Source organism: Cyprinus carpio, chromosome B23 (assembly GCF_018340385.1).
Source record: "Cyprinus carpio isolate SPL01 chromosome B23, ASM1834038v1, whole genome shotgun sequence".
In the NCBI taxonomy this organism is placed as follows: domain Eukaryota; kingdom Metazoa; phylum Chordata; class Actinopteri; order Cypriniformes; family Cyprinidae; genus Cyprinus; species Cyprinus carpio.
In genome coordinates, this window is record NC_056619.1 from 2554593 (window position 1) to 2573068 (window position 18476).

The 18476-nt window shown below is 36.2% G+C and overlaps 1 protein-coding gene across 1 annotated transcript; it reads right to left on the reverse strand.

Annotated features, from left to right (window-relative positions):
* Nucleotides 1–901: 901 nt before the first annotated feature.
* On the reverse strand, nucleotides 902–6310 carry LOC109085893 (troponin C, slow skeletal and cardiac muscles). The gene is made up of 6 exons (XM_019100386.2): nucleotides 6235–6310; nucleotides 3753–3783; nucleotides 2490–2636; nucleotides 1808–1922; nucleotides 1585–1721; nucleotides 902–1451 (listed from the first exon to the last, which is right to left on the reverse strand). The coding sequence occupies exons 1-6, from the start codon at nucleotides 6256–6258 to the stop codon at nucleotides 1420–1422; spliced, it is 486 nt and encodes a 161-aa protein (XP_018955931.1). The 5' UTR covers nucleotides 6259–6310; the 3' UTR covers nucleotides 902–1419.
* Between the last annotated feature and the right edge of the window lie 12166 nt (nucleotides 6311–18476).

Genomic DNA, 18476 nt, shown 5'->3' on the forward strand with positions numbered 1-18476 from the left:
GTCAACAAAGCAGTCATGTTTTAGCCATTCGAAGAACACACCTAACCAACTCATAAATACTGTCACTTACAGCTAGAGATGCTAGTATACAGTTATGCTCATACATTTACATGCTCTTTGCAGAATATGCAAAATGTTATTAATTTTAACAAAATAAGAGGGATCATGAAAATTGTTACTGTTATTGTTTGTGTAATACCGTCCTGAATAAGCAATTTCACATAACAGATGTTTATATATTCTCCATAAGACAAAATAATAACTGAATTTATAAAAATGACCCCATTCAACATACCCTTGAATCTTAAACAAAATAACTCAAATTTACACTTCATCATCCTGTTCAAAAGTTTACACCCCCGGGCACTTAATGCATTGTGTTGCCTTGTTGAGCATCAGTAAAACTTTCCACCTTTTGTAATAGCTGTGTATGAATCCCTCAGTTGTCCTCAATGTGAAAATCATACAGTCACTGCTGGAAAGGGATCAAATATGCAGAAGATGCTGGAAAATAAAAGATTGTGCAGGAGATGGAGGGTTTTTCTAAAGAACAAGGGGACTCATGTACAACAATCACAACACAGAAAAACAGTTGTGGATCATCCAGGAAACAAAACAGATTATTAGGATTCAAGGGTATGTAAACTTTTGAACGGGGTCATTTATTTTTATGAATTCAGTTATTATTTTGTCTTGGGGAGTATATGTAAACATCTGTTGTGTGAAATAGCTTATTCAGGGCAGTACTAAGTAAAAATAACATGCAATTTTCATGATCCCTCTTACTTGGTTAAAATTATTAACATATTTGCATATTCATCAAGGTTGTATGTAATCTTATGAGTACAACTGTAACTCATTCTCAATGTTTCAATGCATGGTTCAATAATTAAAACAAAGCAAAATTCTCAAATGCTTTATTTTCGCAGACAAGTGGACGTTAGGTAACATTTTGTTAAATTTGACAGATAGGCTGGAAATTTAAACACAGACTTTGCTAAAATAGATTGACAGATGTGGATTATGGTAATGTCTCTGGAATAGTTTTTTCTTTCCAGTCTGCGGTAGAAGGAAACTGATAACATTTATAGGCTCAGATTCCAAGTCTGGTCAGTGTATTGTGATTTTGTTACATTATGGAAGTATGACTAATTTCCTAAATATTTATAATAGATGTATGTATGAGACAAATGAAACCCAATCAAAGTCTTAAATCTACACAAATTGGCCTTGAATTTAATTTTTACACACATGTAAAATAATTTAATCTTCTGAAAATATTGTGCTGAAAATGATAAGCACAATAATAAAATATATCATAGACTCTCTGTTGATCTCTCTCATCAAGCTTGAATATTAACTCTGCTTTTGTGCTCAGACAGTCCAGGGAGAAACACCAGGAAGACATTTCTTCATTTTTTATTCCACCCCTTTCATGAACTCCAAGAACTCTGCAATAGAAGGATAGTGAAAATGATGGAAAAGGGACACATTGGGATACATTTGCATCACCCTGTTTCACTGTTTTTTTTTTTTTTTTCTTTTAATACCAGATAGCTTGCTTGAAACACAATGCATTCTTACCATCATAATCAATTTTCCCATCATTGTTTTTGTCTCCATCCCTCATTAGCTCCTCAATGTCATCTTCAGTGATGGTTTCACCTGTAGCTTCCAGCATCAGCTTCAGTTCATCAAGATCAATGTAACCATCTGCATTCCTGTCCAAATACAATCAAAACCCATCAGAAACCCCTAAACCCACCGCAGGTCAGTTCTCTTAGTTGAGTTTAAGACCAAAACATACTTATCAAACATACGGAAGAGTTCTGCCAGTTCTTCCTCTGATTTTCCTTTGCTATCATCTTTCATGCACCTCACCATCATGACCAAAAACTCCTCGAAATCCACTGTACCACTGCCTGCATAAGTACACCAACAATCATTATAGCACAAGCTTATTTTTTAATTTTAATGACAGTATACTCTTAAAAATAAAGGTGTTTCACAATGCCATAGAAGAACCTTTTTGTCAAAATGGATGCATAAAGAACCTTTAACATCTAAAGAACCTTTCTGTTTCACAAAAGCTTCTTTTTGGCGAACGAAGGCTCTTCAGATTATAAAAAGGTAAGAAAGAGAGGGTTCTTTAAAGAACCTTTGACTGAATGATTCTTTGTGGAACCGAAAATGGTTCTTCTTTCAAACACCTCGATTTTTAATAAGTTGTGACATTTCATGTTAAGAGATTTTAATTCTACAGTCTTTTGTTTTTCCCTCTAGAATGTTCCTATTGTTTTTCAATTATTAATCAGTTAAATATAAAAAATTAGTAACAATGGTAAAGATGTCGATAAACAAAAAAATTAACACACTACTTGGTAGATATAAAGATTATTTTTATGCTAAGTTTGGAGCAACAGGAGGGTGAGTAAATGAAGTTAGCTAGAAGTTAGTTTCTGGAATGTTCTGGATTGTTCTGGATTTACCGTCTTCATCCACCTCATCAATCATCTCTTGGAGTTCCTCCGGCGTGGGGTTCTGACCCAGCATCCTCATCACCTTCCCGAGCTCTTTAGTGCTGATGCATCCATCCTCAGCATCCTGAACGAAAATATCAAATGCTGCACGGAACTCTAAAAAACACCAACACAGAACTTTAGTTTACAGTATAGTTTATCTCGCATTAGCCACTTAAAAATATGTGACCCTGGAGCACAAAAGCAGTCATAAGTAGCACGGGGATAATTTGTAGCAAAAACCAACAATACATTATATGTGTCAAAATTATAAGTTTTTCTTTTATGCCAAAAACCATTAGGACATTAAGTAAAGATCATATTCCATGAAGATATTTTGTAAATTCGCTACCATAAATATATCAAAACTTAATTTTTGATTAGAAATATACATTGCTAAGAACTTCATTTGGACAACTTTAAAGGTGATTTTCTCAATATTTAGATTTTTTTGCACCCTCAGATTCCAGATTTTCAAATAGTTGTAACAAACCATACATCAATGGAAAGCTTATCTTAAAAAATTTACCTTTATGACTGGTTTTGTGGTCCAGGATCACATATTGATAGTGTGAGTCAGTTTAGTAAGTCATTATTGCACATAGGCTATGAATAATTTATTTGTTTTTATTAGCTGGGCACAGGTGTTAAATACATATATATATATATATATATACATATATATATATATATATATATATATATATATATATATATATTTTATATATTATTATATATTATTTTTACTGGTAGTCCTGCAATGTTACAAGTGCTTCAAATTCATAAACGTACAGTACTGTGAAAAAGCTGTTCTATCATTCCATTGTATGTAAAATAAACTACAAATGGAGAGGGCTTTGAACAGTCTTTAAACAAAGTCCAAAAGAAGAACACAAAGAAATGACATGAAATACACAAAGCTCTTCACAACTTCTTTCAACACAATCACCCAAATCATGCAAGAACACAAAGAAATGACTTGGAATGGCCAACGTAAAGTCCAGCTCTCAAATCCAGTTGAAAAATGTCCGGGGACTTAAAGTAGGCCATTCCTCATTTTCATTTTCATTTTACATTGTTGTAATTTACTTTTTTTTTTTCACAGCACTGTATGTAGCAAAAAAAAAGGTGTAATCCAGAGGCATTGTAGAATATAAAACATAATGTTCATGGCCATTCTGAGACCAAATGCTGTTTGATGCATTACACCATACCACCAGTATTATACCATACCATTCTTCTGCTCATCGGTGAGCTGTTCTGCCTGTTGAAGATATTCATGGTTCAATAGTCATACTGTATACACACACAATATACTCTACACACATTACCGCAAACAAGCATCCACACATATATCACAATCATTTTGGTCAGTGGAAGGATTTACATTTATTTTAAATGGGTTTTTGCCATTCTTGAGACCATGTTACTAAACCCTGCAACCAAATAATGACATGATTTGTGTGATATTTTTGTAGCAACAAACATGAACTAAAATATTAAATATATCTATCAAATCAAAGGATCTAATAAAATAAAATAATAATAAAAAAATAATAATGTGTAAAGAATTAACGAAATATATAAATTATAAATATCTATAAATAAACAGTACTACATTAACAGCATCACCAGTCAATCATAAATAAGTATGCATGTGTTAATAATATCTATATGATGATTTTTTTTAAAATATGGTATTACATGTAGCAACCATATGTCAACAATACAACAATAATTATTTATATATGCAGCTTGATTAAAAAAAATACACACACACACAAAATAGAATCTACAAAAAATCTGGATGTTTATATGGTAATGTATATGTACTGTATATATATATATATATATATATATATATATATATATATATATATATATATATATATATATATATATATATATATATATATATAAATAAATTTGTTCCAATTTCTAATTTCAATATGTTTTACTTGACAATATATGACAATATTTCATATATGGACGTTTAATATATGTACATGTATTTACATATGGGCTATTTAAAAGCTGTATCCTTACAAGCATCATGTTTGGTTTTGTCCAAACCAATATTTTATCCAAAAACAGACTGAGGTTAGATCTGAGTAATGCGGATTACACGCAGTACACGGTACTCTGGAGTTAAAAATAACAAACCGCAGATAAAGGACATGATATGAGGTGGCATGACAATGGATGGGTAATCCGGCAAAGCTAACTCATGAGACAGCTGCTTAAGTAAGTTACTGTCTAAGTCCTATGTCGGATCCAACACAAACCACCAGAATAGTGTGACATAAACATGTCAGGATGTTCCTCCCAGACTCACAGTCTCTTGTACATCTCAGAGAGATCAGTGGAGATACACACACAGTCTCAGTCAATGCTGGAATCTGACTTTAAGTGTTTTATCTTAAGCGCCAGACATGCATGCACGGCTGAGCAAAGCATGCCAAAATTAGCCATGGGAGGTAGGCGGTGCTCCATGTGTAGTCATGAATGATAGTATCTCTGCTCTCTCAAGTAGCTCTTATCTAACTCTGATAATACTCAAGAGTCAAGCTATATTCAGTTGTCTTTTTTTAACCCTTAAGGCATAAAGTTAGCCAGTTGAGTGATGTACTATCCTGTATGACTAACATTTATACATTATAATTGCATTCTAAGTGTGAGTCATTGTTGCCGCAATAGAGAAAATAATGTTGTATTATAGTTTGACCGTTTATACGTAGTTGTATAAATCGTTAAAATATAATCTTATCCTCAGATATTCCCTCTTTCTATTAAACAATGTAATTTGTGAAGCCTTATAATGCACCTTATAATAAGTATGTTTTCATAATAGTTTTTGTTTGTAATTTTTATAATATTTACTTTTTTTCACAGCTGTAATGAATGTAACTGTTCGTGGATATTCACGGTTACCTTTAAACGGTACAGTTGATTACAACACATGATCAGCACTAAATGTCAAATGAAATGTGCTATACTAATGCATTATAAGGTAAGTTGGGGGAAGATGCCCCCTTAAGAACAATGTGCCTTTACTTTTAAATGGTAACATATTTAGATAGAAATTTGGCATGTACAGAAGGATTAGCCAATGTGCTTTTAAGAGAAATAAATAAACCTTTGTTAATTTAGTTCTTTTTTATATATTGCCATTAATGTAAAATACTAAATTAAATACTCTATTTAAAATTGAGTTTTTAAAATTTAGTTGAACATTTGAATAACTGCTAACAGACAAAGTAGAATTTCAGTAAAATAAATTGGATCATATAAGGTAAATTTATTATATGACTTACAGTCAAACAATTACTGAATAATAACCCCATGAATTAACATGAAAATAAAATTAAAAGTAAATAACATTTAATAATAATAACAGCCTTCTATGCCAGTTCTGGAGGGCCGTCTTACCCCAAAGGACTAATTTAATCTTTTTACTGCAAATTAAAGACAATGACAATGTAAAAAAACAAACAAAAAAAACAAACAAACAAACAAAAAAACCACACAAACAAAATTAGAAATAACACACCATTTTTCAAAAGTGCAACCTTGAATAGGTAAGTTTTATGATGTTATAATACTGTAGTTACAACTATTTATGAAAAATGTATTATTGTCAAACTTTGTTTTAAAGGCAAAAAAGCCAAGAAAGTGTTATTTGGAAGATTTGGCCAAAAAAAATGCATAGACTCACCGCTGCTTTATAGATATCGTTCATTGTATGTCACCTGTGAGGAGATCAGGCGAAGTTCTCACACATATAGAGAACAAAAAACAACAATAAAAAATCATCATTAAGTAGTACACAGCCTGTTCCCTCCTGCCTCTCTGAATATGGGATATCCATCACAGTCACTCCAGCCTGATAAAACAACTATGTGGTCATGATGGGCGTTCACTCAAAAATGTGAGGGCAAACTATCAGCAAACTTATTTAATCTTTGTGTCTGAGCAAATAAATGCACTTGCTTACAATTTTAATATACCAGTAAAAACAAATAATAATAATAATAATAATAATAAAATAAAATAAAACTGTGTCATCTGCAGGCATTTCTCTACAATGTATTCTGGAGTCAAACAGAGGCAAAGGCATCAATGCACTATACTAAATATAGCAACTGTATCAGGTCAGCTGAATAGATTCAGTATTAAAGACAAGTATTAAAGTATTAAATTTTTAGCTTCAGTATTAAAGACAATAAATTAACTTGCTTACAATTTTCATATACCAGTAAATAAATAAATAAATAAATAAAATAAAAACTAAAACTGGGTCTCTGTGTCATTTGCAGGCATTTCTCTACCATGTATTCTGGAGTCACACAGAGACAAAGGCATCAATGCACCATACTAAATATAGCAACTGCATCAGGTCAGCTGAATAGCTTCAGTATTAAAGACATAAGAGAACCACTGGCAAACTGGATACACACATGGACACTCTCACACATACAACATAGCAAATGATAACATACAGACAGCATCATAACTGCTGAATTGCTTCCACTGTCCTCATTTGTAAGTCGCTTTGGATAAAAGTGTCTGATGAATGGCTAAATAAAATAAAATAAATAAATAACTTTGATATTATAATTGACAGTGGATGAAAGACAGGCTGCTGTTAGTCTACTGTCTACACATTTTAAGCTACATTTTAAGACAGAATGAAATTTTAATAGAATATTTGAAACATACAGAGCTCCTGTAGTATGGAGCCCATTAGGACATGCTGATGGAAAAAAAAATGGAAGCAAAACTGTTTTTGCACCCCCCCCCCAAAAAAAATTTTTTCACAAAGGTGTCATAAAAGCATTGAAATTTTATATCATATTATTTGCTTCACAAAAGAAGCAAATGCAAAGGGTTCTCTGGGAACTCAGAAGTTTTCAGAGAGAACACAAAAGGATTGACAAAATCAGCCCTAATGTCATTCAGGCTTTTCATTCTGAAATCTATACTATAACCAGCAGTTTCATAGTTTAATCTACTAAAAATGTCTACAATAATCAAAAGTTCTTATCTTGACCAGAAAAGAAAGATAACCAGCAGTTTCATAGTTTAAGTTCTATCCTAGCCATCTAACAATTACCCAATTATAATTACAAGATTCTTTTGAAATGTTTTTAGCCTACAGATTGATAATGCTACTGTAAATGTAGATCAGAAACGAGAGCGCACATATGGTTTGAACAGGTTATAGATAGATAAATAGATAGTAAGAAAAATAACTATTTGCAGCATTGTTTTTTTTTCCGCTGTTTTAGTGAAAGTAATCTATAATTTTGCCGGTGCTCGTCCCGAGAGAGAGAAAGCGCATGGAGCTGAAAGGGCTTGAATAAAGCGCGTTTGGCTTTAGATAAACAATACTAGAGTAACTTGTATAGCGCTGAAAGATATTTACCATAAACGACCATGAGTGCTTGTTATGTGATCCACTTTGCTGTTCTGATGCGCTGCTTACTTAAAAATGGTGCTGTGTTACAGCTCGCGGTCCGGATGCATGCCGGGTTGCAGATGTGGTCCGCCATTTGAATATCAGTTAGGCTATATAAGGATTAAGACTCGAGTTGCTTTTAAAATATTCATGAGTCCTTTTCCTCGAGTCGAGTCAAGTCTGGAGTCATTTCAGGTCTTGTCTGAAGTCAAGTCTGAATTCTATAAAAATGCAACTTGAGTGCAACTCGAGTCCTAGACACTAACTCAAGTGCCCATCTCTGTCACTACCTGATCCCTAAAGGGGGTAGTAGGAACCTTGGGCATATAGCCAGGCCGAGGCCTCAGGATTACCTGGGAGTCAGCCGGCCAAAACTTTATGCACGATTCATCGACCGAAATATAATCTTCTCACCCCCCAAGGAACCTGACACCCAAGTCATGCCTCCCTAACATGTTCCCTTCCACGGGGTCGTGATATGCAGCAATCGTAGCCACATAGACTTCAAGGGTGGAGGGAGACAGCCTTTGCTCCAACCTTGCTGCAAAAAGGCCCAGTGGGACTTGGACCTGATGAGTTCTGTGTTGCCACACCAAGCTTGGGACTCGGCCATGGAGCCAGTGTTGAAGCGGTCTCATATGAAGCAGCCCCAGTGGTGTGACTGCTGCTGCAACTGCCATATGCCCCAGGAGCCTCTGAAATTGTTTTAGTGGGACCGCCGTCCTGCTCTTGAACGTATTCAGACTGTTCAACACCGACTGAACACATTACTGCATGAGGTGTGCTGTCTGTTCGACCGAATCCAACTCCATACTGAGAAAGGCCCAACCGGCTAAGGTGCGAGAGCACCAAGTCCATGTGTTTGTACAACTGATCCTAAGACTGAGCTAGTATGAGCCAGTTGTCGAGGTAGTATGAGAATGCGAGCACCCTGTTCTCTCAGGGGAACAAGGGAAGAATGGCACCAGCGCGGGCCACCCCAAAGAACCAATCGTCCAACCTTTAGGGCTCGGGACATGGTGGAGGCTTCCACTCGAGCCCTACCCTCATGGTGGCCCGAGAAAGCATAGCTGTCATTTCCGGGTCCAGAAGTCCCAGAGGGCAGCAGCGCAGCCAAATCTTCCTCTGCAGAAAACTTCGGCTCTGATGCAGCAATCGATATTTGATCATCGGGAGAAGTGCTGAAGAATACTGCTGGTACACTCCTTGTAGAGGGTCAAACATGTTCCTTTGGCAGCTCAACTGGTTGCGGAGTGCAAGAGGAGTGATGGTCCCCCGAGGGTTGGATCCCTGGAGGGTTTGCCATCACTGTTACACTCAGACTGCCTGTGCTACTGCCTGAAATAGCCCCCGCCTGACTGCCGCCATGACGAAAAAAAGATTGAGGCAGAGGCAACGAAGCTCCGCCAGTTTGGAGGTAATGGAGCTTGGCTCGCAACTCAGAGATGGTCATCTTCCCGCAGTAAAAACATGACTCATCCACGAATGCCATCTCAGCGTACTTAATGCCTAGACATGTGAGGCAGTGATTGTGACCATCACCCGACGCCAAGGAATGACCGCATCCAGAACACACAGGTGATATGTTGTCTGTAGCAAGACGCAACAGCGTCTTTACAAAGTCGTAACGTCGAGTTTGCCAGACGCAACGTTGTCTTTAGAAAGATGCACCCGTGAATGCTCTTTTAGGGAAAAAGCTCTTTTAGGTACCGCCAACACCAAGAGCTCCAAAGAGCGCACTGAACTCTTTCAATCATCTTCTCTCAGTAGAGTAGTCAGGAGCAAAACAATGTGATTGCTCAGCTCCGAAGCAAAAAGCTGAGTATGCATTGCACCTGCTGCCTAGTTATACTCAATGGCAGCTGGATGCAATCATCACATGCCAATGTGCATTGGCTCGTTTAGTTTACACTCGAAGTGGATGGTCTCTCTAAGCAAGATCCCAAAGTACCGACGTTTTGTCAAGAGTGATCGACTGAAAGGGAACCCAAGACAGTACAGGCTGTTTTTATTCTTTCTGCTGGTAACGCATATTAGAATAGGATAGAATAGAATTGCTTTTTATTGTCATTGTACAGCTGTACAACAAAATATTTTTGCTCCCACATTGAAAGTACACACATACATACAAAAATGTACATTTAACTAAATGTAAACAGAGACAGAAAAAGTAAACAGTGCAAATGTTAACAGGTGTACAGAATACAGTTCAAATGTAAACAATTATATATACCAAATGTGTAAAATAGGTATAGTTCAAATGTAGCAAATATGTACAGTAGTGAATAAAATATTAATAAATTCAAGAGAATTAAGGAATAAACATATAAATATGATAACAGTGTGTTGCACGGCTACACCAGTAGCAGTATGAGTGGTTAGTGCATAGACCTTAGTATACCACAACCTTTGAATCTTGTGATTGAGTCATATGTCTTCTTTTAATTGGAGTTCAGTTCTAAGATTTGGATAAAAACAGTTTTGGAGTCTGGAGGTGCGTGTCTTGAGGGATCTGTAGCGTCTTCCAGAGGGCAACAGAGTGAAGAGGTGGTTGCCGGGGTGGAAAGAGTCCTTTAGTATACTTCTGGCCTGTCATAAATCTGTGTGCATCGCATGCATCGTATGCACCAGTGGTTTTCTGTGCGGAATTGATGACTCTCTGCAAAGCTTTTTTCTCAGCCATAGTGCAGCCACCATACCACACCAGAATGCCATGGGAAAGTATGCTTCCTACTGAACAGTAGTAAAATGACACAAGCAGCTGTTGAGAGTTTCCCCTTAGCATCCTCAGAAAGTACAGCCTTCTTGAATTCTGAAGTTTATGAGAAAACAAAAAGAAGTACCACCTACTTTTAAGTTACTTGACTTACTGGGTGTGCTATATGAGAAAACTGCAAAAACAAATTGATCACTTATTGTTAATTGTTAAATTAATTGGATTATATGATTTGTAACTTATTGCTTGAATTCCTATGTTGCTTATTATATTTAAGATTGGTTCTTTGTCTCTTGTTCATAGAAACCATACAACTCTATTTGATTGCCTTACAACTCTATAGTTGATTCCCGTGCTGCAACTTGACAAATAAAGATCATGGATTGATTACTGGATCCTTTGTGTTTTGATTGACACACCATCCTGGTAGCACATTCCTGAACCAATGCACTTGCAAAACTTTATAATATAATCGTCATTATAGTAAGTGTTGACACCTTTGGATTGCACCCTTGGTTGTGGGTTCGTCCACAATTAACCAGCTTATTTGGACCAAATTGCTCATCTGGTTTCAGGGTCAGTTTTAAAATCATACCTCAAGGCCACATTGTGGAGAATACCCCTGTTGAAAAATTGAGCATATGCTGGTTAGGTATGTTTTGAAGCATGGCTGCTGGTTTGAGCTGGTTCTTAGCTGATCATGTGCTGGTCCTGAGCAGGAGCTTAGGACCAGCACAGGCCCAGCTAAGAACCAGCTAACATACCTAACCAGCATATGCTGGTCTTTTTCAACAGGGACATTAGGCAAGCATAATTTCTTATTTTTAATTATAATAAAGCTATTAAGTTGAGGCATAACCACTGAGATTTTAATCCAGTTTGTGCTCCACAGTGGACCTTGCTTGATCATAGCCTGCATTATAATGGATTTCTGCTGTAGAGCACTGGTAAGGTCCTTACATTTGTCCCATAATTTGCACAACTGATCACTCAAAAAACAAACAAAAACAATAACAACAACAAAAAACAATGTTCCTCACATTTAGCATATATAATCAAATCAATGGAAATTAGAATCAAAACTGATCGTGAATGATTTTTATATAAGCGACCCCAGTGGGATATTCCAAAAAGCAGGTTATGTGACATATCCACGATTAGCGAAAACGAATCTTTGAAAAACATTAACAAAGAAGGAAGCATATTTGAAGAGCCTGTTAAATTTGTGCGACTGAGTTCATTTTTTTCATTTTCATTGTGTTTTTCTTCTTTTGTAATGGTATATTTTTGATAGTTTCTGAAAAAGTTACGTTCAGTTTTATAAGGTTACGTTAATTTTTTTTGAAGCAAATATAATTCCATACTCAAGCACCCACCGCACCAACCCTCTGCATGTGCCTGTTCTCAAGGATTAAAGATTAAACGAAAAAAAAGAAATGATTACACAACCATCAATTAGGTGGCGATATGCACTAAGCATGTAAACGACCATTGAACAAAGGAAGAAGAAAGAAGCAGCATGGCACGCTTTTTCTTAGCGTCCGTTTCCATAGTGACTCGTCGATTCGTTGCTCTGTTGAGAATGTCTTGAGTCTTAACTAGAAACATACTCTGAGTTGAATGAACTTACTCCTGGATGCGTTTTTGGAACCACATACCTTGAGAAAGCAAGGTTTGGGGTTAATCAACCGAGAGTTCAGGGTATAGCTGACGGTAAGTTAACCATGCTTTCTGGAATACACCCCAGGAATCTAAACTGATCATCAATTTACATTTAAAACAACATAAATAAAAGCACATTGCTGTACAAATGATACTAACTTAATGTGCACTCTGAAGGGGGCAGTAGATTCAAATATTTCCTCTGACATGTAAAAGATATGCAGCATAACCGTAATATGAGGAGAGGAAGTGTGCTTTTATTAGAGCACTGCACACTTCCCTTTACAACGATGGCTAACATAAACATCAGCCTTCCTTTCTAGACTGTAATCACCCCACATCTCATGAAACGCCATTCAGAGCACAACATTTTGGAGAGGTTGCCATAGAAACCATATAGTAGCAGAGCACAGATGAACAGCAATTTCCTCTCTCACTGTGTCCTCAAATGAAAGGGAAAAAAAGGACAATATAAGACAGAAGAACAAGGAAAAAAAGTATAAAATTCTAAAATGTGATGTGGTTGCTACCAAAGTCAAGTCATCTTTATTTATATAGCGCTTTAAACAAAAAAGATTGCGTCAAAGCAACTGAACAACATCAATTAGGAAAGCAGTGTGTCAATAATGCAAAATGACAGTTAAAGGCAGTTCATCATTGAATTCAGTGATGTCATCATGCAGCTCAGTTCAGTTTAAATAGTATCTGTGCAATAATTTGCAATCAAGTCAACGATATAGCTGTAAATGAGGTGTCCCCAACTAAGCAAGCCAGAGGCAACAGCGGCAAGGATCCAAAACTCCATCGGTGACAGAATGGAGAAAAAACCTTGGGAGAAACCAGGCTTAGTCGGGGGGCCAGTTCTCCTCTGACCAGACGAAACCAGGAGTTCAATTCCAGGCTGCAGCAAAGTCAGGTTGTGCAGAAGAATCATCTGTTTCCTGTGGTCTTGTCCCGGTGGTCGTCTGAGACAAGGTCTTTACAGGGGATCTGTCTCTGGGGCTCTAGTCCTGGTCTCCGCTGTCTTTCAGGGCTGTAGAGGTCCTTTCTAGGTGCTGATCCACCATCTGGGCTGGATACATACTGGATCCGGGTGACTGCAGTGACCCTCTGACTTGGATACAGACTGGATCTGGTGGCTACGGTGACCTCGGAAAAAGAGAGAAACAGACTAATATGAGCGTAGATGCCATTCTTCTAATGATGTAGCAAGTACATCGGGTGTTATGGGAAGTGTTCCCGGTTCCGGTTTTCCTAATTAATGCAGCCTAAAAATCCTTTAACGGATTTGGATATTAGAAGTGTATTAGTATGTTATTGTATGTGTAAGCCAGGTTAAAGAGATGGGTCTTCAATCTAGATTTAAACTGCAAGAGTGTGTCTGCCTCCCGAACAATGTTAGGTAGGTTATTCCAGAGTTTGGGCAAAGCATTACTGTCACTACCAAAATTAAGTATACTGAATTATTAACTAAGATGTTATGGTAGTGTTTGGTTCAATGTATATTCAAACTAATGAATCCTTAAAGATTTACTCCTGGTGAATTAATAAAATAAATTAAGTCACCCAAAATGAAAATTTTGTCATTAATCACTTACCCCCATGTCCATCCCTTGTGAATGAGAACTGTGCTTAATTGCAGTAAAAGTGTACTTTTTGTGTGCTTCAATTATTAAAAGTATACTTTTTAAAAAGTGCACTTGCAGACAATATATTAAAGGCCACTTAAGTGTACTTAAAAAGACTACACTTTAATGACAATAGGTCTTAACATACTTAAGTGCGCTTTTTAAAAATGCACTTTATAATAATGCCTAATTAAGTATTATTTAAACATACATTTACATAGTTATGATTTTATTGTGTTTTAAATAAGTACATAAGTATTTTGATATATTTATTATTATTATACTATTTAATTTCAACTTAAGCGCATTCTCCAAAATTACATTTGTTAATGTATTTTAAATGTATTTAAATCTATAATATATACTATGTGCATTAATGCACTTGAAATGTATATTTCTTCTAAACTTAAATACACTTTCTTATACAGTATACTCCAATAAAACTTATTGTTGAAATTTTCATCACCAGTTCTTGCACTATGAACTCTATGAAGTGCAATTTTCGACATACTATTCATACAGTGTCATTTATTGTATTTGTATTAGGGCTGGGTATCGATTCAGGTGTCCCGATTTGATTTGATTTAGATTCGAAAGCTCTCGATTCAAAACTCAATTCTCTCTTTTTTTTTATTACATTCAGTAAATAGAGTTTAATACAAATGCTATTGATTTCTAAAATTAAACAGTAAACATCAGTTTACAAATGGTGAATTAATAAAATAAATTAAGAACCACAGACCTGTATTTTAAACCTGTTCTTTTTTTTTTTTTTAATAGTATCCTTTTTTAAACAATAAAAGGGCCCTATAAAATGTTCTTCTTATTTTTTCTGGTAATCAAAGGTAGGCCCTATAAAATGTTCTTCTTATTTTTTTCGGTAAGCATAAAACATTCATTTAATTACCCTAATCAAATATGTATTAGCAGTAGTAAATTTTTGGCAAACAAAGGTTTACTGTTAAAATTAAAAAAGAAAACAAATTTGATTATTCCTTTAAAAATAAAGATTTATTAATATGTATTAGCAGTAGTAGCACTGAGTTTTGAGACATGCCATCAGACATGCAATCTGGGTTATGTGAAGCAACATATTAATAAAATCATTCTGGATCCCTCATATCCAAGTTACCCCCTTTTTGAACTTTTGCCATCTGGCCGGCATTACAAAGCCCCAAATACCAGGACAGCCAGGCACAAGAACAGTTTCTTCCCCCAGGCAATCTACCTCATGAACAGTTAAATGTTCCCCACTTTATGCAATAAAAATGTGCAATAACCTTATATTCATTTGTTACCACCTCTATCCTAGTACATCCTAGTCTATTTATATTTACATATGTGTATATTTTTCCCCCATCATCTTATTTTTTTTTTTTTTTTTCTCTGTGTTGGAAGCTTATGTCACTAAAACAAAGTCTTTGTATGCACAAGCATGCTTGGCAATAGAGCTCTTTCTGATTCTGAAAGATTGGATTCAAAATACAACAAATCTCATAAATCACACTTGAAATATTGTTAAAATTTGAATTGTTATTGATGTACGTCTTTGTGGTAAAAATTTGTGGAGAAAGACATTTTTCTCAAGATGTTTCCAACTTAGACTTTGCACCAGTCCAAATCCTAATAAAATCTATATGAATTTCAAATCAAATCAAATACATTTGAATCAATATAACAACACTGGAGCAAGTATTGGCATAATTTGCATTGGGAGAGTAACTGTTTCTGTTACTGGTATTTTTGGACTTTTGTGTGATTCAAGTCACCTTTATTTATACACTCACCTAAAGGATTATTAGGAACACCATACTGTGTTTGACCCCCTTTCGCCTTCAGAACTCCCTTAATTCTACGTGGCATTGATTCAACAAGGTGCTGAAATCATTCTTTAGAAATGTTGGCCCATATTGATAGGGTAGCATCTTGCAGTTGATGGAGATTTGTGGGATGCACATCCAGGGCACGAAGCTCCCGTTCCACCACATCGCAAAGATGCTCTATTGGGTTGAGATCTGGTGACTGTGGGGGCCATTTTAGTACTGTGAAACAAATCTCAAATTCAAGAAACCAATTTGAAATGATTCGAGTTTTGTGACCGTGGCAAATAAACTGCTGGAAGTAGCCATCAGAGGATGGGTACATGGTGGTCATAAAGGGATGGACATGGTCAGAAACAATGCCCAGGTAGGCCGTGGCATTTAAACGATGCCCAATTGGCACTAAGGGGCCTAAAGTGTGCCAGAACATCCCCCACACCATTACACCACCACCACCCGCCTGCACAGTGGTAACAAGGCATGATGGATCCATGTTCTCATTCTGTTTACGCCAGAATGAGATTCTGACTCTACCATCTGAATGTCTCAACAGAAATCGAGACTCATCAGACCAGGCAACATTTTTCCAGTCTTCAACTGTCCAATTTTGGTGAGCTCGTGCAAATTGTAGCCTCTTTTTCCTATTTGTAGTGGAGATGAGTGGTACCCGGTGGGGTCTTCTGCTGGTGTAGCCCATCCGCCTCAAGGTTGTGCGTGTTGTGGCTTCACAAATGCTTTGCTGGATATCTCGTTGTAACAAGTGGTTATTTCAGTCAAAGTTGCTCTTCTATCAGCTTGAATCAGTCGGCCCATTATCCTCTGACCTCTAGCATCAATACGGCATTTTCACTCACAGGACTGCCGCATACTGGATGTTTCTCCCTTTTCACACCATTCTTTGTAAACCCTAGAAATGGTTGTGCGTGAAAATCCCAGTAACTGAGCAGATTGTGAAATACTCAGACCGGCCCCGTCTGGCACCAACAACCATGCCACGCTCAAAATTGCTTAAATCACCTTTCTTTCCCATTCTGACATTCAGTTTGGAGTTCAGGAGATTGTCTTGACCAGGACCACTCCCCTAAATGCATTGAAGCAACTGCCATGTGATTGGTTGATTAGATAATTGCATTAATGAGAAATTGAACAGGTGTTGCTAATAATCCTTTAGGTGAGTGTATAGCGCTTTTAACAATATGGATTGTATCAAAGCAACTTTACAGTATTAAATAGAAAAATACTGCAAAATGACAATAGTAAACACTCAATTTTCAGTTAAAGGCAGTTCATTATTGAATTCAGTGATGTCATCATCCAGCTCAGTTCAGTTTAAATAGTATCTGTGCAATCAAGTCAATGATATTGCTGGATATTAAGTGACCCCAACTAAGCAAGCCAGAGGTGACAGCAGCAAGGAACCAAATCTCCATCGGTGACAGAATGGAAAAAAATGTGGTGTCAAAGGCAAGTAAGCATTTTCTCACAGAAATGGAAAATATATTTTTCATAGAACAATATTCAATAAAACTCAAAAAAAAAAAAATATATTTATCAATTTTATTTTTTTATTTTTGCTATGCTACTATGTTTTTGTTTTGCTTTCCTTTTTTACAATCTAACATAATTTGATCTAGCACCTTTACATCATTACATTGCTGCTTGTAATGCAACACTAAGAAAATCATTCAATGCACACATAATAACTGTTAAATACCTTATTTAGCCAGAGATTTATTAATAGCCAGGGAAAATAAAGTTCAGTTCAGTGCATTTATGCTGTGATGAGATGCCGGGGGAGTTGGATGACTTTTTTTTAAAGGGGCTAGAAACATTTCAAATAATGAAGACGAATGCGGTTTTTGGCAGAACATAACAGAAAACTGGAAAACACTTCCTTTCAAAGGGTGTAGGGATGCCTTATGCAGTCTGTGTGATGTGAGTATGCTTCCTAAAACCAGGGGGCACTTTCTGGGCCTGTTTTTCCAGACCAGTTGGTTGCTTATTTTGGGTTTGTTTTTCAGAACAGGTCATTTATTTCTCTAGCTAAACCTGGCAACAATGTTAGTGTATGTGGCGTCACTCAATGAAAATTAGTGTAAATGCTAGTACAGGTCCTTCTCAAAAAATTAGCATATTGTGATAAAAGTTCATTATTTTCCATAATGTAATGATAAAAATTAAACTTTCATATATTTTAGATTCATTGCACACCAACTGAAATATTTCAGGTCTTTTATTGTTTTAATACTGATGATTTTGGCATACAGCTCATAAAAACCAAAAATTCCTATCTCAAAAAATTAGCATATTTCATCCGACCAATAAAAGAAAAGTGTTTTTAATACAAAAAAAGTCAACCTTCAAATAATTATGTTCAGTTATGCACTCAATACTTGGTTGGGAATCCTTTTGCAGAAATGACTGCTTCAATGCGGCGTGGCATGGAGGCAATCAGCCTGTGGCACTGCTGAGGTGTTATGGAGGCCCAGGATGCTTCGATAGCGGCCTTAAGCTCATCCAGAGTGTTGGGTCTTGCGTCTCTCAACTTTCTCTTAACAATATCCCACAGATTCTCTATGGGGTTCAGGTCAGGAGAGTTGGCAGGCCAATTGAGCACAGTAATACCATGGTCAGTAAACCATTTACCAGTGGTTTTGGCACTGTGAGCAGGTG